Source organism: Girardinichthys multiradiatus, chromosome 22 (assembly GCF_021462225.1).
Source record: "Girardinichthys multiradiatus isolate DD_20200921_A chromosome 22, DD_fGirMul_XY1, whole genome shotgun sequence".
Lineage (NCBI taxonomy): Eukaryota > Metazoa > Chordata > Actinopteri > Cyprinodontiformes > Goodeidae > Girardinichthys > Girardinichthys multiradiatus.
In genome coordinates this window covers 6,017,817-6,044,656 of record NC_061814.1, presented here as the reverse complement: position 1 = coordinate 6,044,656, position 26,840 = coordinate 6,017,817, and the positions used below count along the sequence as shown (strand labels likewise).

Sequence of the window (26,840 nt, the reverse complement as noted above, 5' to 3'; positions counted from 1 at the left end):
TTGTTCTAGTGTTTAGCTTTGTAATAATGTTTCATTATTCATTTTACATTATTTAGTAATTTTTTATAACTACTTATTTCATATAATCAATTTTTGATTAGTTTTTATTATTCATATTATTACTAATCAATTCATATTTTTGAAATTCATTCTCTTGTACTTTCCTTCTTTGTCATTCAGTAAAAATTTTCTTGGGTGTTCGATAACATACGAAACTTGCTTCATTATAATCAAAAAGGGTGGATAGTTATGGAAATTTTAGTGCCTTGCTTGATTTGCTCTTTGATACTCTACAGGAACTGACAAAAGTATTAGAACCCCTCAGTGTTGTTCCATTATTCTCTTATATAGTCTTAGAGTAATGGTTTCTCAGCCTTCAGCTTGCCCCTGTGTGAGATAATATGTATGCCACACTGTTAAGATTATGTCTAGGACCTCGTCTTTCTGGGTCTCATGAGAGTTACCTTGAAAACTGTTGTAGCTTTTAAGGAGAAACTTTGCTTTGTCTAGGCAGAATGATTTGGCAGCACTACTGAGCGCATCTCCAATGCTGTAAAAAATCCTTCTCTCTTGCAAGATTATAATAAAGCTGATTCTGAGTGACAATCATCGGTCTCTGTCTTGGTAAAAACAAATTTTTCTACAACAATCTGTGCAGAAATTAATTAAATCATCATAATCAAATCTGAAATGTAAATCAGTAAATATTCACATTCTGAAGCTGTGAAGTTATTTCTGCTTTCTTTTGCAGAAGTGTATCACAATGATTAAGACTAAATAAATCACATGATGAAATTAGAGATTAATCTTATGTATCAAATGAATAATAATCATACTACATAAAAAAGAATGAAGGATGATTTGATAATGGTAAATGGACTGAACTTATATAGTGCCTTTCCAGTCATGCAGACCACTCAAAGTGCTTCACACTAGAGCCACATTCACCCAATTGCCTCACTAATGCTCACACATTCATATACCGATACGCAGATCGGTAGGCAACTTCAGGGGCACATTGACATATGGCAGGAGGAAGCTCGAATCGAACCCACAACCTTCTGATTGAAAGACGACTACTCTTCCTACTGAGCCACAGTCACCTGTGGGCCAAAGTTGCCTCATCATCTAACATGATTTTGAATCATGTTAACCATCTATCAATGGTTGTGGATGGAATTGCGATTCTTACATTTATGATTGATGAATAAAAATGCAATAAGGTTAGATTTTTATGATAATAAATGCAATTGGATTTTGTTAATCTTTGATATGTGTAAGAAAATGACTGATAATCACTTGTGATGTATAAACAAGAAAGGATGAAGTTGAGGTAATGGTTTTAAACTGCAAGTGAAGCAAATGCTGTCACTACAGGTTTGAGCAGCAACAATGCAAGAATGAAAGCAACTGTTAAAGAGGAAGTGTAATGTTGAGTGCGAAAAGAATAAAGGCAGATGTTGAGGAATTGGGGAAGTGAGAGTTGTAGCTTGTAGTACAAGGCTGATGACTGAGGTGAGAGTGTAGGTCAGCAGACAGCTCGGGACTGAGGTAATGATGATATGTCTGATGTGAAGCACATGGCTTGGGGATTTCCAAGAAAAAGATCAGCTTACATGATGATTGACCAATAAAACAGTCATAGCAACAACCACTGGCCAATAGGCACAAAGTGTGGCGAAAATGCTCTAAAAAGTGGGTAAGTATAGAGGAACTGGTTGGTTGTTTCCTCGCAGAAGACCAGCAAGCAATATCGGAGGGTGTCAGGTGCGGTGTAACGGAGGACCCCAGAATACAGACGAGCAGGCAGCATGATGGTAGGTGAATAAATGGATTTAATAAATTAAACTTACTTCAGAAGGTTGTGGCAAAAACAGGCATGGAAAGGCTTGGCATGAACAACAAGAACTGGCATAAAACAAAGTGACATGATCCGAAATGTTTCCGCGACGAATGAACAGAACAGAGGTGTATATATGGAGCAAGAACAAAGTGAAAAGAGGAGACTGATTTGCTCAGTGCAGGTGAACCGAATAAAGTTAATAGACCGACAGGACAGAACACAACGTGACTGGAGCAAATAATAATAGAAACATAACAATAAAAACATGAAACTAAAGCATAACCAGATCCAAAAACCTAACTTGACAAAACATGAACTAGAAGACAAAAAATAAAGCATGACCAGGAAAACAATAAACAGAAGCATGATTCAAAACCTTAACTGTGAGAAACATATGAGGAAAAACCCGCAACCAAAAACCAAACAACCCCAAATCACAACAGAGGGACAAAGACGCCACAGATGAATCAGATGACCTGAGACACAGCTCAGCTGATAATCTGTACTGAAAAGAGGATCAAACTGTGCCCTAAAAGGACTGTTGCTCCAATTTGAGTATCTGATTGCAGCTGTTGCATTTTACCCAGGCAACTGAGAGAACCTGGTTGGCGAACAACTGACTGCTCAGAGATTTACAGGTCCTTCTCAAAATATTAGCATATTGGGATAAAGTTAATTATTTTCCATAATGTCATGATGAAAATTTAACATTCATATATTTTAGATTCATTGCACACTAACTGAAATATTTCAGGTCTTTTATTGTCTTAATACGGATGATTTTGGCATACAGCTCATGAAAACCCAAAATTCCTATCTCACAAAATTAGCATATCATTAAAAGGGTCTCTAAACGAGCTATGAACCTAATCATCTGAATCAACGAGTTAACTCTAAACACCTGCAAAAGATTCCTGGGTCCTTTAAAACTCCCAGCCTGGTTCATCACTCAAAACCCCAATCATGGGTAAGACTGCCGACCTGACTGCTGTCCAGAAGGCCACTATTGGCACCCTCAAGCAAGAGGGTAAGACACAGAAAGAAATTTCTGAACGAATAGGCTGTTCCCAGAGTGCTGTATCAAGGCACCTCAGTGGGAAGTCTGTGGGAAGGAAAAAGTGTGTCAGAAAACGCTGCACAACGAGAAGAGGTGACCAGACCCTGAGGAAGATTGTGGAGAAGGGCCGATTCCAGACCTTGGGGGACCTGCGGAAGCAGTGGACTGAGTCTGGAGTAGAAACATCCAGAGCCACCGTGCACAGGCGTGTGCAGGAAATGGTTACAGGTGCCGCATTCCCCAGACCTGGGCTACAGAGAAGCAGCACTGGACTGTTGCTCAGTGGTCCAAAGTACTTTTTTCGGATGAAAGCAAATTCTGCATGTCATTCGGAAATCAAGGTGCCAGAGTCTGGAGGAAGACTGGGGAGAAGGAAATGCCAAAATGCCAGAAGTCCAGTGTCAAGTACACACAGTCAGTGATGGTCTGGGGTGCCGTGTCAGCTGCTGGTGTTGGTCCACTGTGTTTTAGACCTGAAATATTTCAGTTAGTGTGCAATGAATCTAAAATATATGAATATTAAATTTTCATCATTACATCATAGAAAATAATTAACTTTATCACAATATGCTAATTTTTTGAGAAGGACCTGTAGGCTTCGGAAGTCCTGAACCAGTCCCTTTTATGCCTTAAGGGTTTTCTTCAACTCTTCAGCCTCTGGAAGCCCCTGACTAAAGAGACGTATGGCATCAGTGTTTCTGACTTTACTTGACCTAAGACTTCAGTGACACACCATCAAAACCTGGGGCATCAGTGCCTGTCTGCTCAGAGGAAGAAAACTAACAACTTCAGTTACCTTCCACCCAAGAAATCCAGTTGTTGTCTCCCAATGAATTTATCTCCATCGGGTGCATGGATGAGCCTCCTTCTTCAAAGCCTCCTCTTCAAGCTCACCAGTTTCAGCACCAGGGAAAGATAGGTTATGATATGTTTCTATTATCTAATTATTATGTGTTGCTGAAGTTTTTGCTGTTACTGACCCCCCTGCAAAAGTGTTACTAATTAAAGACCATTTATTTCAGTCACCTTATTTTTGGTTTTTCATTGGTAGTGAAAGTCCTGTTTAAGGGTTCTAAGTTGCCTTTAGGAGGTGTTTATAGATTGCCTGAAATCACAATTGTCAAAACAACACCCTTGGGGCTCGTGTTGAGTTAACCTAACCCATTTACCAAGTGCAAGTTGTAAAATTAGGGATTGAGCAGCCGTTAACAGCAGTGACTGTTGAGAGTTGGATGACTGCTGTCGGCTACTCGGTTGTCAAAACCACCAGCTGAAAAAGGATGAGACTTCTGGATGTAGGCTGTTAGAGGTTAGGGGTGTCATTTCCCAAAACCATCTTAAACAGATCATTCTGTAAACCTACTTATTAAGACCTTTTAGGGAAGTCCGGACCCTTTGGATCGAGAGCTGGATTGAGCAATCCTCTGAGAAAAAGGGAAGTAGTAGGAAGGGGTTAAATTATCCGACAACGATAGTATATGAAGGAAAACTTTTTTTTGATACATTTATTTTTACACGAGCACAGGACATTTGACCTTTTACATAATCTAAAAATCAAATAAAAAATAAATTTAATTTCTATTTGGTTGCAGCAAACATGCATCAAATTCTAATTATTCCAGTGGATCATTTTAAACATGAAAAACACATATATAAGACATTCTTGCATATACAATAATACAAAAATTATTTGTATTTTGTTTATTTATATTTTATATTTATTTAATAATTTTTCATAGTTTCACACAGATTATTTTAATGTGGCAATGTCATAGAGTAACGTTACTGGCAGCACTGTGCACTACAATGATAGCCGGAGCCGGCTTCAGTCACCATAGCTCCAGCTGTCTGTGGATCAGTGGAAACACCACTGGTACTGTACTGAGTAGAGACAGACTGTGTGGAGCGGAACCGTACCACCTAAAACGAGCCAGTGGAAAAGGGGCATATGTGGGTTTTCCTGAAGTAATATTTTTGTAAGTTTCTGTTTAAGGCAAAGCTAGGAAAGGCACATTTATTTGTAGGGCACATTTTAGCAACAAGACAAATAGAAGCTTTTTACATAATGACAAAAAATATAAAAAAGTACATTACAGTGATAAAGGAAAGTTGTCGGGGTCTGGGAGTCTCTGTTTGTTTTTGCCTGCTATTTACGTTATCTTACAACTAGATGCCGCCTGAGCTCTGTAGGTGAGAAGAAGACAGGTGCTTGCAATTCTCATCAGGTTGGAGGAGTATAAGAGAGTAGCCCGCCAGCACTTCTACGCCTGAGTGTTTGCCAATTGTGGTAATGGATACCGGCCATCCTACTATAGATTTTTCAGCCCTTCTGGAAACTATAGTAACCGTCCTCGTTTCTGTGTTCCTCTCTAGGCACCGCTTCAGCCTGGTTCTTATTAGCTGATTCCTCGTTTCAACTGATCTCCAAGCCTCAAGATTTCAAGGGAAGGTTTTGGATCCTATTCCAGCTGGCTGCTACTCGCTCTCCAACCTCCTGGCTTCAAGGTCTAGTGAACCCTGTCCACCTTCCAACGTTTCTCACTTCCAAGCCCGGTATCTGGAGCTCACCACCTCAGTAAGTGAGCTGACCTCAGGGAAACTTCACCATTGCATGCTATGTGAAGGACCAAGGGGAGAATTACTTCAGGCAACTGCTGTGCTCATGGTTCCAACCCCCTCCTTGTAAGTTTCTCCGAATCACTCAGTAAGCCTGAAGATAATCTTCTTAAGAAAGTCTGTTTACTGTTCGCCTTCAACTTACCTAAGCTTCTCTCCATACAGTGGGTGTGATCCAGTTCCAGTCCCAGTCCACATTTCCTATCTGTAAAAATAAACTCATTAACCTTTTCTCTGTCTCCTGAGTGTTCTCTGCATGTGGGTTAAATTGGTCAATAAAAAGATGACAAAAGTAAAGAAAAGTTGGACTACAGACTGACATTAATGACCTGAACATTTTAGTAAAATCGTTAAGACTAAATGAACCCCCTGCAGGAACAATTAAATCTTTAACCCATTCATTGATGGACTCGGTGCTTTTTGGTCAATATTGCTTCTCCATAAAAACAAACATTTCTCCCTGGGGAGGAGGTAATTACTTAGCATCTGAGTAATGGGGGAATATTCCTTTTAAAACTTGTCCACGTCTGGACCAAAATCAGAGCCTTCTCGTCGCTCTGTAACCTTCCTTCTAACTATTTTTAGGAAAGCCCAGCTCAGCCACGGTCAGACAAGGAGGGGTCTTCTGCAGTTAACTGCTTCTCACTGCACACAGCAAGGTCAGCCTTACTCAGTTATAAGGTGGAAACTCTCAAATCACCTTTGTCCTCAGTAAAAAACTTTGCTATAATTTTATAACTTTTGATTTAATTACCAGTGTCAGGATCTACTGTTTTGTGTTTGTTTACTCATGTCATTCTCATATGCTCTCTGGTTAGTAGTTATGTGCATTTATGTTTGTTCTCTGGCTAGTGTGGAAATATAAATGCCTTATTAGTAGCTAAGACTAAGATATGTTTTGGACTTTGCTGTTTATAGATTGATTTTTATCAGGAGTTTTAGTTATGCTTTTGATAGTTAGAAAAAACCTTAACAATAGCCCCTAGTATTATAACACGAGTGTTCATTATTCAAAGTTGAGGTTTGTAGGCGTTTTCTGTCTGTATCGTGAGAAGCCGGCAGTGTATTGGGGAGGCATGCTACTCTCTGTGCTGGTCGGAACTTTTGATAACTATCTACCCTGAAGCTTCCTGAAGACATGTGGGAAACAATTCTTTATTAGTTGATGAAATGTATCTCTGTTTTTTTATGCTGTTGCTGGGGAGACATCCACAGATAGAATGATTGTGTATGTAACTGAAAAAAAGGTGCTGCACAACAACGTGGAGTATATGACGGAGGGGAGAGCAGCCCCCAGTCAGACAGCACACAGACGTTTCCAGGTACCTGTGTAAGTGTGATGTCTCCCTATCTGAATTCAGATTGGTTTTAATAAACTTGTGGAAACATACAACTGATCTCTGATTGTCCATTGGGGTGCCAAATAAAAAGAGTAAATGAGAGGTGAGGAGTAATGTAAGAGTTAACGAACGGCCAGTGAAGTTTTCTCCACTCGACAATTTGGGGCCGTGACCCGGATTTGGCTCTAACTAAAGGATAATTAATTGACTACGAGGCGGACGTCGTTCGACAACACCACAGGGTTGACCCAAAACAAAAGGTAAGGAGATCTACATTTATTCTCCTTTTGCCTGCTAATAGTGTAGGTGGTGTTGTGGAATAGATATCTGTTTTCTACTAAATTTACAGTCCTGATCAGTTTTGAGTAAAAATATTTGTTGATTGAAATAATGTATTAAGGTAAAGAAATTATATATTGAGTAAAAATATTTGTTGTAACATACTTTTCACCCAAGATACTTAAATGTTGAGGGTGTAAAAGTGAATAAGTTCCGTATTTAGCAATCCAAACTCAGTCCTGATGAGGACTGGGGTATTTAGGCTGGGGTTAGTAAGAGCCCCCCTGAGGGACTGGGGACCCCTCTTAAGTGGCAAGGGATAGGACCCCAAGACTCTGAATTGGCCGGTGAGGGAAGACAGATCAAGATACTTAAATGTTGAGACTGTAAGAGTAAATTTAAGTAAAACGAATTCCAGGGAGTCAACAGAGGGTTGATTCCTAGGTGTCAAACCGGGTTTGGCACCACAGCGGTCAGACCAGGAGAGATTGAAAAAGAGAGTCCCGCTGAGTGGGAGGGTGTGAGGCCCTCCGCACGCGCAAGCTATATATCCTAAGTGTTGTGTTTGTATTTGTCTAACTGGATTTACCGTGCATATGAGTGAGAAGAGAATAAAATTGAGTGGCTGCGAATGGCTGTGAATGGCTGTGCTTGAGTGTGATTGATGTGAAAGGAATTTAAATTATTTGTGAAGTGATGCTGCCAAGCATAATGCATAAGAGGTGAAGTGATTGTAGAAGCTGTGATTATATTATAAAATGTACTGCCATAGAAGTGAAAAAAAAAAGGGAAAACAAACGTAACATAGTGTAATTAGATAACAGTTGAGCAACATGGAACGAGAAATAGATAGGGAAAACAGTGATGATGGATAGGGAAGAGGTCCCTGGCTCCCGTTGTCAGAACAGGTAGCAGTGCTGGTAGGATTTATGGAAAAACATGAGAAAAAGTCAAAGAAGGAAATCCAGAAAACTATAGAAAACATCAAGGAGGTGATTGTTGAAGGAGGAGGAGGAATGGATGACAAGGAACCGTTAGGTAGATGGTTGAACCGAGAATATAAGAGACATCTGAAGGATAAAGAAAGTTGGTTGATTAAAGCTGATAAGAAAGGAGGACTTGGTGGGAGAAGGTGTAAAGCTGAAGCAAAAGACGCAGGGAAAAGAGAGACAGAATGGGGTCGTTTGTTGGTTTGGTGGCAGGGATTGATCCACTGGTGTAAGGAGAGAACACAAAAAAAGCAGTCAGAAAAAACAGCAGTACCCCCGCCGAGTGTCCCTCCCCCCTATAGACTCACACATGGTTTATATCCAGTGATAGATGTGGGAAGTGGAGAAATATATATTAGGGGAGACACAGAATCAGGCCAGTTATGTGCGCATTACAACCCGTTTGTCCCTGAACCATCAAAAGTATACACACCACAAGTGGGTGGACCTGCCTGTTATGAGCCCTTCTCTGACTGCATAGAGAGAGAAGCAGAGGCCCCTACACAGCACTCTACACCATGTGTGTATCCCCCGCCTACAGGAGTGAGCCAGACCCTCCTGGGGAATTTTAAAGAGAAATTAAGTGTTTTGAAAGTGTCCGGTGAAGACGGAGTGTGCGGCTCTGACTCACAATCTAGACAGAAAACGCGGCCAGAGGCACCCAGCTCTGAGCCTGATTACTACCGGTCTGGTGACCGGCAGACAGTGGGGACTCCTGTAAAGGTGGAGATATCCCTAAAAGGCAATTGGATCCCTGAGCCAGAAGTAAAAGAGGAGGAAGAAAGTGTTGAGCAGAGTAGTGTGGCTTCTGGCAGTGACTGGTTGAGTGAAAGAGCTGAAGTAGGGTCTGAGACAGAAACATAAGAAACAGACTTTTAAGAGTGGTTACACAATTGGAATCAAAAGTGCATGAATTATATGAGAAAGCTTCTCAACAGATGACAGAAAAACAGTTTAAAGATTCTGGGAAAACACACACCATGACTACTCGTAGCCAGAGCGGTCCATCCGGACTTGTCCGTTGTTGACCTCATCAGTTGGAATGATAAAATATGTCCCTTTTTCATTGGGAGATGTACAGGCATAAGTGGATAAGTTGCCACCTATTGCAGGACGTGGGCGTGTCTGGTTACAGGAATTAGATACATTGACTAAAGGCATGACACTGGCCTTGGGTGACTTTAGAGCAATTTCAGGGCGATCTGTGCATCCCTCGGTTGCTAGAGAAATATAACAGAATGCTGATTGCAGTAAGGACCCTGATGACACAACCCTGACACGTGTAATGACAGCCCTAGGGAACGCCATAAGAAATCAGTATCCGCCCACCGCCCTCGTTGCAGTCCCTCAATTCGATTGGGATCAGCATCCTAAAGAGCACATTAGTGCTGCCGTGGACATGTGGATGAGACACACAGGAGTTAATCCCAAGGGTGGGGGGACAGGAATGGGAGAGCTGTTTAGAGAAGCCATATTAAAAGGAGTTCCTGTTGAGGTGTGTCAAAAGATGAAAAATAATCCTGATTTGCAGGGAACAGACTTCACAAAGTGGGAAAAACATTTAATTCACCATTTACATACAGCTCAGGAGGCAGAGAAAAAGAAAAAGGAGAAGGAGCAGCTACAGAACCAGCTCCTTAAATTGCAGCTGCAAGAGGCCAAAGAGAAATTAAATAAGAGAAAAATTGATTAAAAACTGAAAATGTAATGTTAGCTGCAGCTGCATCTCCAGCAGCACGCACTCCCATGTCTATGCCACCACCTGTGACTGATCAGTGGCAAGGAATGGATTTCCCACTCCTCCACCCTATCCATTTTATAATTACAGGTACAGTGGCCCTGGTCATGGAGCCGGATGTCATGTTAGTGGTCAGCGTGGTCGTGGTGGATGGCGTGGAGCGCCCAGAGGAAGGGGTGGAGCCAGCGGAGCACCGGGAGATGTGTACTACAACTGCAGTCAGTCTGGACATTGGACACGCGCCTGCCCCAACTGGGGGTCACAGCAGGGAGTACCAGGACTTATGGTCCCTCCTAATGCAGGTATGGCACCTCCCCCACCCTGGCAGGGCCAGTATCCACAGATGGGTGGACACCCGTCTTACAGTCCATACTGACACACCCCTGAGGAGGACCAAGGCAGCGTGGGCTACGGCAGACCCCATGTTGCCTGCAAAGGTGGGAGAGAACTGTCTGAATTTTTTAGCGGACACTGGAGCAACATATTCCACCATAACACAGCAACCTCTTAAACCACTGCTCTCTACCAAGACTGTTTCTGTGATGGGCTTTTCAGGGGCTGCACAAATTCTGCCTGTGACTGTACCACTTCCTGTTCAGATTGGGACAGAGAGTAACTCACCCTTTTGTGTGTTCACCCAGCACACCTGTTAATTTGCTGGGCAGAGACTTGTTAGTGAAGCTAGGAGCATCAGTGCTGTGTGGTAATGATGGGTTAACGGTGACTTTTCCAGATGGTTCCTCTTTGGCATGTGGACAAATGCTTCAGCATGGACAATATCTTTTACAGCCAGTTGCAGAGGAATATGCTGACATCTACTGGGGACTGATGACTGCACCTTCATCTCCAAGCGACATCTTCTCTGTGTATCAGTTGTGGAAACCCTGGATTCAAAGTCTCTGCCCCTACACCTCTCCACCTGATCCACCCCATGTCACTCTGTTCTACGACAGTTGTCACACTGAATGGTACCAGGATTTGTTTAATGAAACAGTAGAAGGTAGGGCATGGTTTATTTCATCCAAAAATATTTACATGGCCCCTGAGGGTGTGGCTGCAGCAGTCGAGTTCACACCTGAACAAGCAAACTGGTATTTAATGTCAGATGAAGTTGTTCCTCATGTTTCTCTTTCTTTGCATCTTGAGCACCAAGCTAAGGAATTGGGAGGAGTGGTAAAGCGCTCTCTGGCAGCTGGGGACTGGCAGGACACCTCAGTCACCAACTTAAGGTATTCTAAAAGCACAGACACATACTGTATAAAATGTACAGCTACTGATGAAGTCCTGTTGCAGCATGAGATGCTCACACGTCATCATGGAAGAGAAAAAAAACAGATCATCCTGAAGCTGCAGCTCTTCTGCAGCGCCTCCCCTCTCAGTTATGGGCTGAAGGGCCCACCGATGTAGGATTAACCCTCTGCGCCCCAGTCTCTTTTCAGGTTGCATCTTGCCTATTTGGGTTCCACAGTATCCACACAAACAACAGGCTCAGGAAGGCATCAGAGACACCATTAAAGGCCTGAAGGCAACAGGTGTGTTAGAACCCTCAGCCTCAGCATGGAATACACCCATCCACAGCACTGGTACACATGTATTGATATAGCTAATGCCTTTTTCTGTTTGCCATTAGCAGAAGAGTGCAGAGACATTTTTTCTTTCACCTATTGTGGGGAGCAGCTGCGCTACACCCGTCTGCCACAAGGGTTCGCCCTTTCCCCAGGTATATTTAACCAGGTTTTGAAAGATGTGTTACAGACTTGCCCCCTACCAGAGAACGTGACTCTCATTCAGTACGTGGATGACATACTACTGGCAGCATCTAGAGTGGAGCTCTGTTTGCAGTCTACAGAGCAAGTTTCCTTCCTGCGCAGAGTTATTACCGCAGGAAGCACGAGCATGTCAGGTTCACATAAGCAAAGCATTTTAACACACCCTAAACCTCTTAGAGTGAAAGACATGCTGTCATTTTGGGGCCTTACAGGGTACAGCAGGAACTACATCCCAGGTTACACCCATCTCACACAGCCCCTCAGAGACCTAGTCAGAGAACAAGGCATGCGCAATCTCAACAATGTCCTTAACTGGACACAGGAAGAAAAGGAAGCATTTATTGCGTTAAAGCAGCTTCTCTCCAACGCGGCAGAGCTTACGCTCCCAGATTACACCACATCATTTTATTTGGATGTTTCTGAAACAAAACTGGCAGTAAATGGAGTTTTGTTTCAGAAAAAAGGGGGAGAGAGGAGAGTGCTGATGTATGTTTCAGTAATGATGGATAACATGGAAAAACGCCACCCATAATGCACACAACATGCAGCAAGGTTGGCAAAATTAATTCAAAAAACAGCTCACTTAGTGATGGGACACCCTCTGAATGTTTTAACAACTCACAGTGTGGTGGCATATGTGAACTCTTAAAGTTTTACCATGACAGCTCTGAGACAACACAGGCTCAGCAAAATCTTGGAGGCATCCAACATAACCTACACTCACGAGGGAATCAACATGGCGGATGGAATAACACAGGGGGAACCACATCAATGTGAAGAGCTGGTTTGCAGGATAGAAAAGGTAAGACCAGACTTAGAAGCCAGCCCCCTTTAGGGACCACAGGTGAGACAGCTGTTCACAGATGGTTGTTGTTTCCGGCATGATGCAGAAAGACTGAAGGCTGCTTATGCTATAGTGGAACAGACAGAATCAGGACTGATAACAGTGGAAGCAAGAAGGTTGGAAGGACCCCGATCAGCACATAGAGCAGAAGTTATGGCAGTACAGGTCCTTCTCAAAATATTAGCATATTTTGATAAAGTTCATTATTTTCCATAATGTCATGATGAAAATTTAACATTCATATATTTTAGATTCATTGCACACTAACTGAAATATTTCAGGTCTTTTATTGTCTTAATACGGATGATTTTGGCATACAGCTCATGAAAACCCAAAATTCCTATCTCACAAAATTAGCATATTTCATCCGACCAATAAAAGAAAAGTGTTTTTAATACAAAAAACGTCAACCTTCAAATAATCATGTACAGTTATGCACTCAATACTTGGTCGGGAATCCTTTTGCAGAAATGACTGCTTCAATGCGGCGTGGCATGGAGGCAATCAGCCTGTGGCACTGCTGAGGTCTTATGGAGGCGCAGGATGCTTCAATAGCGGCCTTTAGCTCATCCAGAGTGTTGGGTCTTGAGTCTCTCAACATTCTCTTCACAATATCCCACAGATTCTCTATGGGGTTCAGGTCAGGAGAGTTGGCTGGCCAATTGAGCACAGTGATACCATGGTCAGTAAACCATTTACCAGTGGTTTTGGCACTGTGAGCAGGTGCCAGGTCGTGCTGAAAAATGAAATCTTCATCTCCATAAAGCTTTTCAGCAGATGGAAGCATGAAGTGCTCCAAAATCTCCTGATAGCTAGCTGCATTGACCCTGCCCTTGATAAAACACAGTGGACCAACACGAGCAGCTGACACGGCACCCCAGACCATCACTGACTGTGGGTACTTGACACTGGACTTCTGGCATTTTGGCATTTCCTTCTCCCCAGTCTTCCTCCAGACTCTGGCACCTTGATTTCCGAATGACATGCAGAATTTGCTTTCATCCGAAAAAAGTACTTTGGACCACTGAGCAACAGTCCAGTGCTGCTTCTCTGTAGCCCAGGTCAGGCGCTTCTGCCGCTGTTTCTGGTTCAAAAGTGGCTTGACCTGGGAAATGCGGCACCTGTAGCCCATTTCCTGCACACGCCTGTGCACGGTGGCTCTGGATGTTTCTACTACAGACTCAGTCCACTGCTTCCGCAGGTCCCCCAAGGTCTGGAATCGGCCCTTCTCCACAATCTTCCTCAGGGTCCGGTCACCTCTTCTCGTTGTGCAGCATTTTCTGCCACACTTTTTCCTTCCCACAGACTTCCCACTGAGGTGCCTTGATACAGCACTCTGGGAACAGCCTATTCGTTCAGAAATTTCTTTCTGTGTCTTACCCTCTTGCTTGAGGGTGTCAATAGTGGCCTTCTGGACAGCAGTCAGGTCGGCAGTCTTACCCATGATTGGGGTTTTGAGTGATGAACCAGGCTGGGAGTTTTAAAGGCCTCAGGAATCTTTTGCAGGTGTTTAGAGTTAACTCGTTGATTCAGATGATTAGGTTCATAGCTCGTTTAGAGACCCTTTTAATGATATGCTAATTTTGTGAGATAGGAATTTTGGGTTTTCATGAGCTGTATGCCAAAATCATCCGTATTAAGACAATAAAAGACCTGAAATATTTCAGTTAGTGTGCAATGAATCTAAAATATATGAATGTTAAATTTTCATCATGACATTATGGAAAATAATTAACTTTATCACAATATGCTAATTTTTTGAGAAGGACCTGTAATAGCTGCACTCAGACTGACAGAGGCGCAGGAAGTGAATGTGTACACAGACTACTCAGTTGGAGCTGTTCATGTGGAACTGTCAGTGGTTGAGAGCAGGATTTTTGACAGCTGGAGGAAAACCTCTAAAACATGAAGCAGAAATGAAAGAGCTAGCAGAAGCCTTGTTGTTACCAGCAAAAGTAGCAGTGATCAAATGTGAAGGACATGACAGCAGTGATTCAGAAGTAGCAAGAGGGAATCGGGCTGCTGACCATTCTGCCAAGATAACAGCAGGTTATATTGCTCAGATGATGATGGTGGCTGAAGAGGAGGAAGTGAGAGAACAGTTGACCTTAGAGAGAGTAGTAGAGCTGCAAAGCAGAGCAGCCCCTAAGGAGAAGAACATGTGGAGGATAAGAGGAGCTACAGAGCAGTCAGGATGTTGGAGAGGACCAGATGGTGTTCCCTCCTGGACTTAAACAGGAACTTTTTTCTGAGGCACATGGAGTGGGACACGTTGGAAGTAGACAGATGGTAGATAATCTGAAGGAGTGGTGGCATCCTTTTATGACAGACATGGTGAAACACTGTGAAATGCTGTATAGTGTGTGGACAATTTAACCTAAAGAAAACTTTGACACCATTGCAGGGACAATTTCCTTTAACCACAAGACCAGGAAAGGAAATAATTATTGACTACACAGACATGGTGCAGTCAGTAAGAGGTTTCAGATATCTGCTTGTGTGTGTGGATGCTTTCACAAGATGTCCAGAAGCATGGGAAGCGAAAAAGGAAGATAGTAAAACTGTGGTTAAATGTCTCATTAACCATTACATTTCCAGACACGGGTTTCCTGAAAAGATAAGGACTGACAATGGAACCCATTTTAAGAACCAGGAGCTGCAACAGGTGGAGTCCAGTTTGGGCTGAAACACAGGTGTGGCTCGGGGTATCACCCTCAGTCCCAAGGAAAAGTTGAATGAATCAAAACCTGAAAAACAAATTGGCTAAAATCTGTGCATAGACTAAATTATCATGAGTTGATGCATTACCTCTTGTTTTGATGTTAATCAGGTGTTCAGTGAACTCACTCCATATGAGCTGGAAACCGGAAGGAGTTTTCCGGGACCACGAGGAGCAGTTCTGACATCTACAGGTGATATACAGAATCTGTCACAAAAAGACTATTTTTCTCAGCTACAGACTGTGGTGGAAACCTACAACAAAGTTCTGGGAGCCGAGAGATCTACAGGTGAGCCAACAACACCCCAGGTCAAGTGGGTGTGATTGAAAGTCATCAAGCGGAAGTGGTTGGAGCCAAAGTTCACAGGACCATACCAGGTGACCGAGAGGACATCCCACGCAGTGAGGCTGAAGGGCAAAGGAGACACGTGGTTTCATTGGAGCCAGTGCGCTGAGGCACCGGAACCAGGGAGACCCCTGGAGGAAATTGGAGGAAACACAGCACCATCACAAAGGGGCAGGATAATCTTCTGAGCTGTCAGACAACTAGGCAGTCTACCTTAGTTGTTGAAAAAAGAAGACCAACAGACACCAGCGCACAAGATGTCACCTGTATAAGGGACTAACGAACAGCGAAACCGCGCCACCCAGAGGACGAATGAACGAGATAAGACAAGAAAAAACAAAACTACATTTTCAATTAATGTTTTTTACTTAACAAAAGTTATATTTTATATGTTATTGCATTTTACTCTTTAATTATATTTATCTATTGTTGTGCTTACTGTTCAGGGGCCATAAGGATTGTAGTGATTGAACCCAGACATTGTTTGTCTTTAATTAAGAAACACAGTTAATGAATAGGACTGAGAAGACATCCCTGCTGAGGATCAGAACGTTTTAAGCACCCTGAGACTACAGAAGCAGGAAATGCACTAGTCCTCAGGCAAAAGGTGAGGCAGAGGCAGCAGGGCCTAAAGCATAGTAAATGTAAAAGAATCCTTCTGTCCCCTCTTAGAAGGACTGAGAACTCTGAGTAAAACTATGCACGAGCATTCAGGGACTGACAATGCATTGGAGCAATGGTTTACTGATATGTTTGGAAAATGGAAAGGTTTAATCATGTCATTAATGATTTCTATTGCTACTTTTGTTGCCATTATTATGACCTGTGGTTGTTGCTGTGTACCGTGCATCAAGGCTCTGATGGTTCGCTTCATCACTGCCACAATTGAGAAGGGGAGTGCTGAATCTAAACCTCCTACTTATCAGATGTGTGCTTTGACGGACTTCAGGGGTTGGAGCTGGCTGCACCCTATGTGGAGTGATCTCCTAGTGGAGATCAAAAGGGGGAATTGTGGAAATATAAATGCCTTATTAGTAGCTAAGATATATTTGGGACTTTGCTGTTTATAGATTGATTTTTATTGGGAGTTTTAGTTATGCTTTTGATAGTTAGAAAAAACCTTAACAATAGCCCCTAGTATTATAACACAATGAGTGTTCATTATTCAAAGTTGAGGTTTGCAGGTGTTTTCTGTCTGTATCGTGAGAAGCTGGCAGTGTATTGGGGAGGCATGCTACTCCTCTCTGTGCTGGTCGGAACTTCTGATAACTATTCTACCCTGAGGCTTCTTGAAGACGTGTTGGAAACAATTCTTTATTAAATGATGAAATGTATGTTTTTTTTTTTTTTTTGCTGTTGCTGGGGAGACATCCACAGATAGAATGATTGTGTATGTAACTGAAAAAAAGGTGCTGCACAACAACGTGGAGTATATGACGGAGGGGAGAGCAGCCCCCAGTCAGACAGCACACAGACGTTTCCAGGTACCCGTGTAAGTGTGATGTCTCCAAATCTGAATTCAGATTGGTTTTAATAAACTTGTGGAAACGTACAACTGATCTCTGACTGAGGATTGTCCTTTGGGGTGCCAAATAAAAAGAGTCAATGAGAGGTGAGGAGTAATGTAAGAGTTAATGGATGGCCAGTGAAGTTTTCCTACCTCGACACTAGGTTCTTGTATTCAGTTTCCCAGTAGTTCTGTGCCTCTTAGTTTTATTAGTTCCTTTTCTCTCATGCTTATTGTCACTTATTTTCTCCCAGGATTCGTTATTATAGTATACAGGGGTTGGACAATGAAACTGAAACACCTGGTTTTAGACCACAATAATTTATTAGTATGGTGTAGGGCCTCCTTTTGCGGCCAATACAGCGTCAATTCGTCTTGGGAATGACATATACAAGTCCTGCACAGTGGTCAGAGGGATTTTAAGCCATTCGTCTTGCAGGATAGTGGCCAGGTCACTACGTGATACTGGTGGAGGAAGACGTTTCCTGACTCGCTCCTCCAAAACACCCCAAAGTGGCTCAATAATATTTAGATCTGGTGACTGTGCCGGCTATGGGAGATGTTCAACTTCACTTTCATGTTCATCAAACCAATCTTTCACCAGTCTTGCTGTGTATATTGGTGCACTGTCATCCTGATACACGGCACCGCCTTCAGGATACAATGTTTGAACCATTGGATGCACATGGTCCTCAAGAATGGTTCGTTAGTCCTTGGCAGTGACGCGCCCATCTAGCAGAAGTATTGGGCCAAGGGAATGCCTTGATATGGCAGCCCAAACCATCACTGATCCACCCCCATGCTTCACTCTGGGCAGTCTGGGTGGTACGCTTGTTTGGGGCTTCTCCACACCGTAACTCTCCCGGAAGTGGGGAAAACAGTAAAGGTGGACTCATCACAGAACAATACATGTTTCACATTGTCCACAGCCCAAGATTTGCGCTCCTTGCACCATTGAAACCGACGTTTGGGATTGGCATGAGTAACCAAAGGTTTGGCTATAGCAGCCCGGCCATGTATATTGACCCTGTGGAGCTCCCGACGGACAGTTCTGGTGGAAACAGGAGAGTTGAGGTGCACATTTAATTCTGCCGTGATTTGGGCAGCCGTGGTTTTATGTTTTTTGGATACAATCCGGGTTAGCACCTGAACATCCCTTTCAGACAGCTTCCTCTTGTGTCCACAGTTAATCCTGTTGGATGTGGTTCGTCCTTATTGGTAGTATGCTGACATTACCCTGGATACCGTGGCTCTTGATACATCACAAAGACTTGCTGTCTTGGTCACAGATGCGCCAGCAAGATGTGCACCAACAATTTGTCCTCTTTTGAACTCTGGTATGTCACCCGTAATGTTGTGTGCATTTCAATATTTTGAGCAAAACTGTGCTCTTACCCGGTTAATTGAACCTTCACACTCTGCTCTTACTGGTGCAATGTGCAATCAATGAAGACTGGCTACCAGGCTGGTCCAATTTAGCCATGAAACCTCCCACACTAAAATGACAGGTGTTTCAGTTTCATTGTCCAACCCCTGTAGTTCTCTGGTTAGTCCCTCAAGTTTCAGTTTCTGTCTGGCAGTCAGTTATACTCTGTTATTCAGTATTTCTGTTCTTTCAATGCCCTTCGATTTAGTTCCTTCTAGAGTTTCTATTTTATGTTAGTTGTCTCTAGTTTAGTTTCTCCTCCTGTCTCTGCATTTCCTAGCTCCCGTTGCCATAGTAACTTATTCCCTCAGTTCCTTACACCTGGTCATCACACCTGTCAGCACTCACCCTGATTACCTGCCTCTCCTTCCCATTGTCTCACTATTAACTTCCCTCTGTATACAAGCTTACCAGTTTTCCTTATTCCTCATCGCCGCATCTTTCTTCCTTTCCTTCTATCCACCCGTCTTGCTCCAGCCAGAGACTTGCTATGTTCCTGAGTTCCAGCCTGCTTAGTTCCTGTCCAGCTTCGTTGTTGTAAGTCCTGTGCATCTTTGTTTGGACCTGAACTTCTGGCCTGAGAAATCCTATATTTTCAAGTCTTCGAATAAACCATATCACTACCTATCATGTGGCTACCAAGTATCTACCTGCATTCAGGTCCGACTCCTCAAACACAAACCCTGACAACCAGGACCTTTTAAACTTTTTGCATTTTAAATCTTTTGTAATTTTTGATATTTAGGCCTTTGGTTTTATGCACTTGATGTTTTTAGGACCATATTTTTAAAAATAAAATCTAACATTTCTCCCTTGGGAGGAGGCAACTCCTTAGAACTGTTTTGACCCATTATGCACCATGATAATGGAGGCAATATTCCTTTTAAAACTGGTCCCTGTCTGAACCAAGAGTCAGAGACTTCCTGATGCGCTGTACCTTCCACCTAACTTGTTCTAGGAGAGCCAAGCTCAGCCACAGTCTGTCAGTGAGGGGTCTTTTTCACTGAACTGCTTCTCACTGCGGACAGCGAGGTGCTTTACGCTGTCTCTTCCAAGGTGGAAAATCCTAAGTAACTTTTATCTCCAGTAGGATGTTTTACCAATATGTTTTAGTTAATAGTTTACAAAAGCAACTCTAAATAAATTGTTCTAAACAAATTGGTTTTTAACCTTTATTTAAAAGAATTCAGGGATTTAGCATTTTTTGCAGTTTTCTGGAGGTTTGTTCCAGATTAGTGGAGCATAAGAACTGAATGCTGCTATTCTATGTGTGGTTCTGGTTATGGGGATGCAGCGTAGACTTGAACCAGAAGACCAGAGTGGTCTGGAATGTTGATACACCAACAGCAATAGATGTTTAATGCATTTTGGTGCTAAGCCAAGCTAAGTGATTTATAAACTAAAATAACTATTTTGAAGTCTATTTTTTGAGATATAAGAAGCCTGTGTAGTAATTTTCAGCTGAAGAAAATTGTGGCACATCCAGCTTGAATAGGTTCATAGTTACCTGGTGACATTATAATGTAGAGCTGTGTGTAATCTGTGTAGTCATGTTAACTTATCTTGTTGTAATCCAAGCTAGAGTATGTAACTATTGAATAGGAGGGGTATCAGGATTAAACCTTGGGGAACCCCACATGAGATATTTTTTGTCAATGCTGAGGTACAATAACCTGTTGACACAAAAATGTCCCTGTCCTTTAAATAGACTTAAACCAGCCAAGACCAGCCAGTTCGCCAGTCGCTCCAGTAATATACCATGATCAACAGTGTTGAATGCCATGTCCAATAATACCAGCACTGTGGTTCTTTGTCTGCATTTATGCTGATGTCATTAAACACCTTGACAAGGGCAGTCTCTGTACTGTGGTGAGGACACTGGCCTGAAAGATGTCAAACCAGCTGGCCATTGTTAAAAAAGGTATTTCACGGTGGAAACACAGCTTTTTCAGTAACCTTACTAAATGGGAGATGAGAGATGGACCTGTAGATACCTGACAAAAGGATGAGTTTATTATTTCAACCAAATTACACAACATGACATGCAAAATTTTCTTGAAAAATATAGCAAGAGGAGCAACTCTTGAACCTAGAGTTCAAAATACCCAACATTTAACTATGGCCAAGCCCATTGAAATTAATGCTACTATTAAAGCATTCTTTCTTCTTTAAATACATCAGAATTCCCCACAGACAACAATAAAACTTCTTCAAGGCCTTTCTAATCCCATTATCAATTCAGATACTGTCCTGAACATGGATTCTTCACTCTCCCTGGTGGAAGTAATAAATTCAATAAAAGCTATGCAATCAAATAAACCCCTGACCCTGATGGGTTTCCATTTGAATTTTATAAAAAGTTTACTTTTGGCTATGTTTAATGAATCACTAGAATGCAAGATTCCTACATTGACGCAGGCTCCAATGTTTTACTTCACAAAAAGGACAGAGATTCAATTTTATGTGGTTCTTACAGACCACTGTCACTATTAAATGCAGATGTAAAGGATTTGGTCAAGTTGATAGTTTCTCATTTGGAGAAAGTTCTCCCTTTGGTTATATCTGAGGAGCAAAATGGTTTTAAAAATGGGTGTCAACAATTTTTTAATACACTCTTTTCAATGCAATTTATTCTGAGCATTCTTCTGACTTACCCCAAATAGTCATTTCCCTCAGTGCTGAAAAAGAATTTGACAGGGTGGAGTGGGAATACTTGTTTTTGGTTTTGAAGAAGTTTGGATTTGATGATACATTTGTTTCCTGGGTTCGCCCTCTCTATGCATTCCCTAAAGCATGGATTCCCAACTAAAATAGGAGGAGGTATACCATCTCCATCATCCAGATATTTTGGGATCCAAACATTTTAAATAAACTGACTAATATATTTTCTTTCATTTTTTACATTTAATTAACACAAGAGTTTTTGTTTTTTAACTCCTGATCAATTATTCAAAAGCCCATTAAATCATCTGCTGAACAGAAAAGCCCAATCCAATTTAAGTATCAAACGTAAACACACTTTGGATGGCACAGTCGAGGTGGGTCTGTACATCTTAAAATAACAGTTCTGCTCTCCTTGTGCTTGTGGCAGGCGGGGCAATTTTCTGAACCGCTACCTTAACTTGTTGTCCCTCTTTTCCATCTAAAAGTGTTATCATCCTTGTAGCTCGCTCTTATTCTCCCCTCAGTTCACTTATTCTCTTTGTCCTACCATCAGACCCAGGTAGATAGCTTTGGTTAAAATTCCTATTTAATGTCTTTTTAGTTTTCCACTTTTTATAAGTTAAACTAATTGAGAACATATAAGGCAGACTGGCCTTACACCCAACAGAAGTTAAAAGGAAAGGGTATGCTTCTGTCCATTCATCTTTAAATGTGCGATTTTCCACTTTATGGAATTTTTGACAGCCATCTTCTTTTATTCGCTCATCTGTGCACCACCAAGTCATTGTACTGCCAGCAAGCGTAAGCTCCCAAACTACTAACTTAGCAGCTATTCACAGTTATGTTAATAGCGCCACAGCACACTACACTGACAGCTGGAGCTATGGCTTCAGCTGCCATGGCTCCAGCCGTCAGTCGATCAGTGGAAACAACTGGTACCGTACAGAGTACAGAGAGACCGAGTGGAGAGGAGTCACGTCACCTAAAAGGAGCCAGTGGAAAAGGGGCATTAGCAACCCACATTAAAGGAGCACGCATAGCTTCTTCTTTGTTGTTTTCTGGTGGATGGCATACAACGATGTGCTGCATTACCACCACCAGCTGGCTTGGACTGTGGACCAGAATGTTGCTGACGTACATAACTGGCAGTCGTACCTGTTCAAAAGTCATACACGGCAGCCGGGAGGAATAAAATGTCTGTATCTACATAGTAAATGAGAAAATGCTGTGTAGTGCAGACAAAAGGCTCTCTGGGTCTGGATTGGGACCAGAGTCCGGGGTTTGGGGACCCTGGTTAAGATGAAAAAAAGTTTAGGCTGGAACTAAATAAGTTTAAGCAAAGATACCATTCGGCATTCGCAAAAACAGGCCACTCCCTGTAATGAATGGAATGCAACTTAAAAAGTTTACTAGAATTTATTAGCAACATTTTTTTCATCTTATTCTTAGTGGATGTTGTAATTACCTTCGAGGTTGGCTTTATTCTAAAAAAAATATTATTTCTACCTAAACAGACAATTAATGATCAACAACTCAATTCCAATTGGAAAATATTTGATCTATAAATGTCATTTTTGTAACTAAACCCCAACTAAACCATTCACACAATGACTTGTATTATTTTTGAAACTCACCGACCTTTTTTTTTTTTTTCAAACATGTCCTGTCTGGCAGAGTAGCACTCAGAATCATTGTCTGAGAGCCAAGAAGAAGCCCAATAAATTTACTCCCACAAGTGGAGCATTACGACTTAAACTATAATGCTCCGCTTGATATTGAAGACTGCTCTGGAATAATTTCAATTACAATGGACATGAAAACGGAAATGAAAAAAAAGAAAAAGCAAGAAAGAGAGAGAGGTCATGGCAGAAACAAAAAAGGGGGACAAGAAAAGAGAAAAAGAACGATAAAGAGAATTCAAAATACTAGAAGACTGCTAGTACACCTGCAGAAACATACTGTATATAACACCAGCAATGTTACTGTAAAGTCCATAGTACTAATGAATGCAAGATGCATTTAGTGGTAACTGCGTATCTGTATCTGTGTATCTGTTAACACCTGAACTTACCTGTATATAAGGTTTTTCCATGGAATTATGCAATAGCGAGTGTGAGGAGCCACAGAATGGCCCCCCTTGACCTAAAACAGACATCCAAAGGCCCCCAGAGCATGGGAACCCCAGGGGGACCACCACCAGGGCACATCACCCCCCCCAAGCAGAGGCCCGACAGAGCCAGGGGTCCTAGGCCCCGGCAAACAGCCACTAGGAGAGAGCAAGCACACACACCAAAGCACCCAGCCCTGGACACCGAGAATCACAAATACACCAGCGGGCAGAGACCCCAGCCACCGGCAGGGAGTGATGCAGGGAGGAAATAGGCCCCACATTTAAAGGAGGCCTAAGCTGATCCAGGAAAGGATGTTGTCCAAAACCCAACCTGACACAAAAACAGGCGCAAACAGTCACAATCACACATTCCCACTGTCTTGCCTACACAGAAAAACACTCAGACCCAAACACCTAAAGTAAGACACACAACAATGGACATTATACACATAATCACACTCCTCACAGAAACTCTATACTCCCAGGTCCATGTACCGACACGCCAGAGGTGCAGTGTCTCGGGTGCCAGGAGGTGGTCCACTTCCATCCAAACTAGCCTGCCAACCAGAGCTGTCCCAGGATGAAACGGTCTCAATCCCTCAATGAATTAAATTCTCAACCACATGAGCCTCAAACCCCCCATGAACCCCAACATGAATTCCTCCACAGGGCCACTCCCAACCAGGACACAGATATCAAAAACCTGCCCCTGAACCCAAATGCAATGAATCCACTCTCCACAGGTGAACACCCCAACAGATGAGCTCCATCCCCTAAAAGCCAATGAAAACACATCCACACAGTGCCAGCTCCGCACAAGGCCCTTCTTCAAGCACCCCTGCCGTATCCTGCCCCCAACACACATCGCGCCACAACACCAAGGCAAGGGCCATGAGCAATGCCACCCCAGCCACAGCCCACAAGCGCAACAGAACACTGACACATTTTATGTTAATAGCTTAATTGCCTGCCTGTTCCAAAGGTTTTTTTTTTCTTTTTTATTAACAAAGTGCCAGAGTGAAATGTTCAGTTTAGGTTTATAATGCTAATTTTTATTTCAGGCATAGGTGCCTGGTATGGTGTGTACAGGTCCTTCTCAAAATATTAGCATATTGTGATAAAGTTAATTATTTTCCATAATGTCATGATGAAAATTTAACATTCATATATTTTAGATTCATTGCACACTAACTGAAATATTTCAGGTCTTTTATTGTCTTAATATGGATGATTTTGGCATACAGCTCATGAAAACCCAAAATTCCTATCTCACAAAATTAGCATATTTCATCCGACCAATAAAAGAAAAGTGTTTTTAATACAAAAAACGTCAACCTTCAAATAATCATGTACAGTTATGCACTCAATACTTGGTCGGGAATCCTTTTGCAGAAATGACTGCTTCAATGCGGCGTGGCATGGAGGCAATCAGCCTGTGGCACTGCTGAGGTCTTATGGAGGCCCAGGATGCTTCGATAGCGGCCTTTAGCTCATCCAGAGTGTTGAGTCTTGAGTCTCTCAACGTTCTCTTCACAATATCCCACAGATTCTCTATGGGGTTCAGGTCAGGAGAGTTGGCAGGCCAATTGAGCACAGTGATACCATGGTCAGTAAACCATTTACCAGTGGTTTTGGCACTGTGATCAGGTGCCAGGTCGTGCTGAAAAATGAAATCTTCATCTCCATAAAGCTTTTCAGCAGATGGAAGCATGAAGTGCTCCAAAATCTCCTGATAGCTAGCTGCATTGGCCCTGCCCTTGATAAAACACAGTGGACCAACACCAGCAGCTGACACGGCACCCCAGACCATCACTGACTGTGGGTACTTGACACTGGACTTCTGGCATTTTGGCATTTCCTTCTCCCCAGTCTTCCTCCAGACTCTGGCACCTTGATTTCCGAATGACATGCAGAATTTGCTTTCATCCGAAAAAAGTACTTTGGACCACTGAGCAACAGTCCAGTGCTGCTTCTCTGTAGCCCAGGTCAGGCGCTTCTGCCGCTGTTTCTGGTTCAAAAGTGGCTTGACCTGGGGAATGCAGCACTTGTAGCCCATTTCCTGCACACGCCTGTGCACGGTGGCTCTGGATGTTTCTACTCCAGACTCAGTCCACTGCTTCTGCAGGTCCCCCAAGGTCTGGAATCGGCCCTTCTCCACAATCTTCCTCAGGGTCCGGTCACCTCTTCTCGTTGTGCAGCGTTTTCTGCCACACTTTTTCCTTCCCACAGACTTCCCACTGAGGTGCCTTGATACAGCACTCTGGGAACAGCCTATTCGTTCAGAAATTTCTTTCTGTGTCTTACCCTCTTGCTTGAGGGTGTCAATAGTGGCCTTCTGGACAGCAGTCAGGTCGGCAGTCTTACCCATGATTGGGGTTTTGAGTGATGAACCAGGCTGGGAGTTTTAAAGGCCTCAGGAATCTTTTGCAGGTGTTTAGAGTTAACTTGTTGATTCAGATGATTAGGTTCATAGCTTGTTTAGAGACCCTTTTAATGATATGCTAATTTTGTGAGATAGGAATTTTGGGTTTTCATGAGCTGTATGCCAAAATCATCCGTATTAAGACAATAAAAGACCTGAAATATTTCAGTTAGTGTGCAATGAATCTAAAATATATGAATGTTAAATTTTCATCATGACATTATGGAAAATAATTAACTTTATCACAATATGCTAATATTTTGAGAAGGACCTGTATGTGTGTTTTATATTTAGTTTAAGCACTGAATGTTTACACACTTGCAGATATCTCCCAACTGGAAATTAGGGGACAAATTAGGCAAAAATATGTTGCCTTTCCAGCCTTATTTAGCCAACTATAATTCAAAACAAACTGGGGTAGTCGGATACAATTAATATGCGATGAGGCATGTGACGTCACCTGCCTGCACAGCGTGGGCTTTGGAACCCGACTCTCTTCTACTTTGGAGTGGCCCACAAGTAGAGGCAGCAGTCTGGGGTGGGTTTGCTTGTATCCCACCTGTGAATGAGAGGTTTGCATCCCTGTACCTTTAGGTTGGGGAGGGGTTTCTGACTATTGTTTCGGACTACATTGTGGAATACCTAGGCTTCTGGGCATCCCTGGTGCAGGTGCTGGATGGTGTCCCTCTTGGGGACTGCTTCATTTCAACAACCATGTGGGAAATGACAGCAACACCTAGAGAGGTGTGAATGGAAGGAAAGGCCTCCCCAATCTACCCCCCCTTGTGGTGTTTTGTTACTAGACTTTTGTGCCAGTCACGGATTGTCCATAATGAACACTATGTTCAGGCATAAGGGTGTACCTGGCACCCAGATACCCGACGTCGGAGGAAGACTTTGTAGTCATGTCTTCTGACTTTCAGCCGTATGTCTTGAACACTCGGGTAAGGAGATGGGTCGAGCAGTCCATTGTTCACCACTTGGTGAGTTGGATCCACTTGAAGAGGAGGAAGCTAGGTAGACTTGGCAGGACATTGACAGCAAGGGATGCCATCTAGCTGAAGAAGGCCTTTTATTGGGTTGCCAGGCTTGTGGGACCGAGACAGCTGATGGGTAACGGTACGATGAGGCCAAGCACGCCATGGCCCAGGCAGTAGCAGACGCAAAAACT

General features: G+C 42.7%; 2 protein-coding genes across 25 annotated transcripts in view; one reads left to right on the top strand and one right to left on the bottom strand.

Annotated features, from left to right (window-relative positions):
* The window catches only part of col13a1 (collagen, type XIII, alpha 1), a 394,128-nt gene that overhangs the window by 18,021 nt on the left and 349,267 nt on the right, over positions 1–26,840 (bottom strand). The gene's annotated exons all lie outside the window — the stretch shown is intronic.
* Positions 1,616–17,099, top strand: LOC124859262. 9 transcript variants are annotated; one of them, XR_007036047.1, is made up of 8 exons: positions 1,636–1,817; positions 5,274–5,582; positions 9,953–10,164; positions 10,652–11,091; positions 11,291–11,394; positions 11,496–11,582; positions 15,074–15,168; positions 15,306–17,099. XR_007036047.1 is itself a non-coding variant. In XM_047351969.1 (7 exons), exons 3-7 carry the CDS (start codon positions 9,970–9,972, stop codon positions 15,314–15,316), a joined length of 837 nt encoding a protein of 278 aa, XP_047207925.1. In that variant the 5' UTR covers positions 1,637–1,817; positions 5,274–5,582; positions 9,953–9,969; the 3' UTR covers positions 15,317–17,099. The 9 variants fall into 9 exon arrangements, 6 of the variants coding, with proteins under 6 accessions (XP_047207922.1, XP_047207923.1, XP_047207921.1 ...); XR_007036046.1 differs by having other exon boundaries at positions 11,493–11,582; XM_047351969.1 differs by lacking the exon at positions 15,074–15,168 and having other exon boundaries at positions 1,637–1,817.

Excerpts from the sequence above, each read along its gene's own strand:
- LOC124859262 (XM_047351966.1), top strand. The coding sequence starts at position 8,065 with ATGGAAAAACATGAGAAAAAGTCAAAGAAGGAAATCCAGAAAACTATA.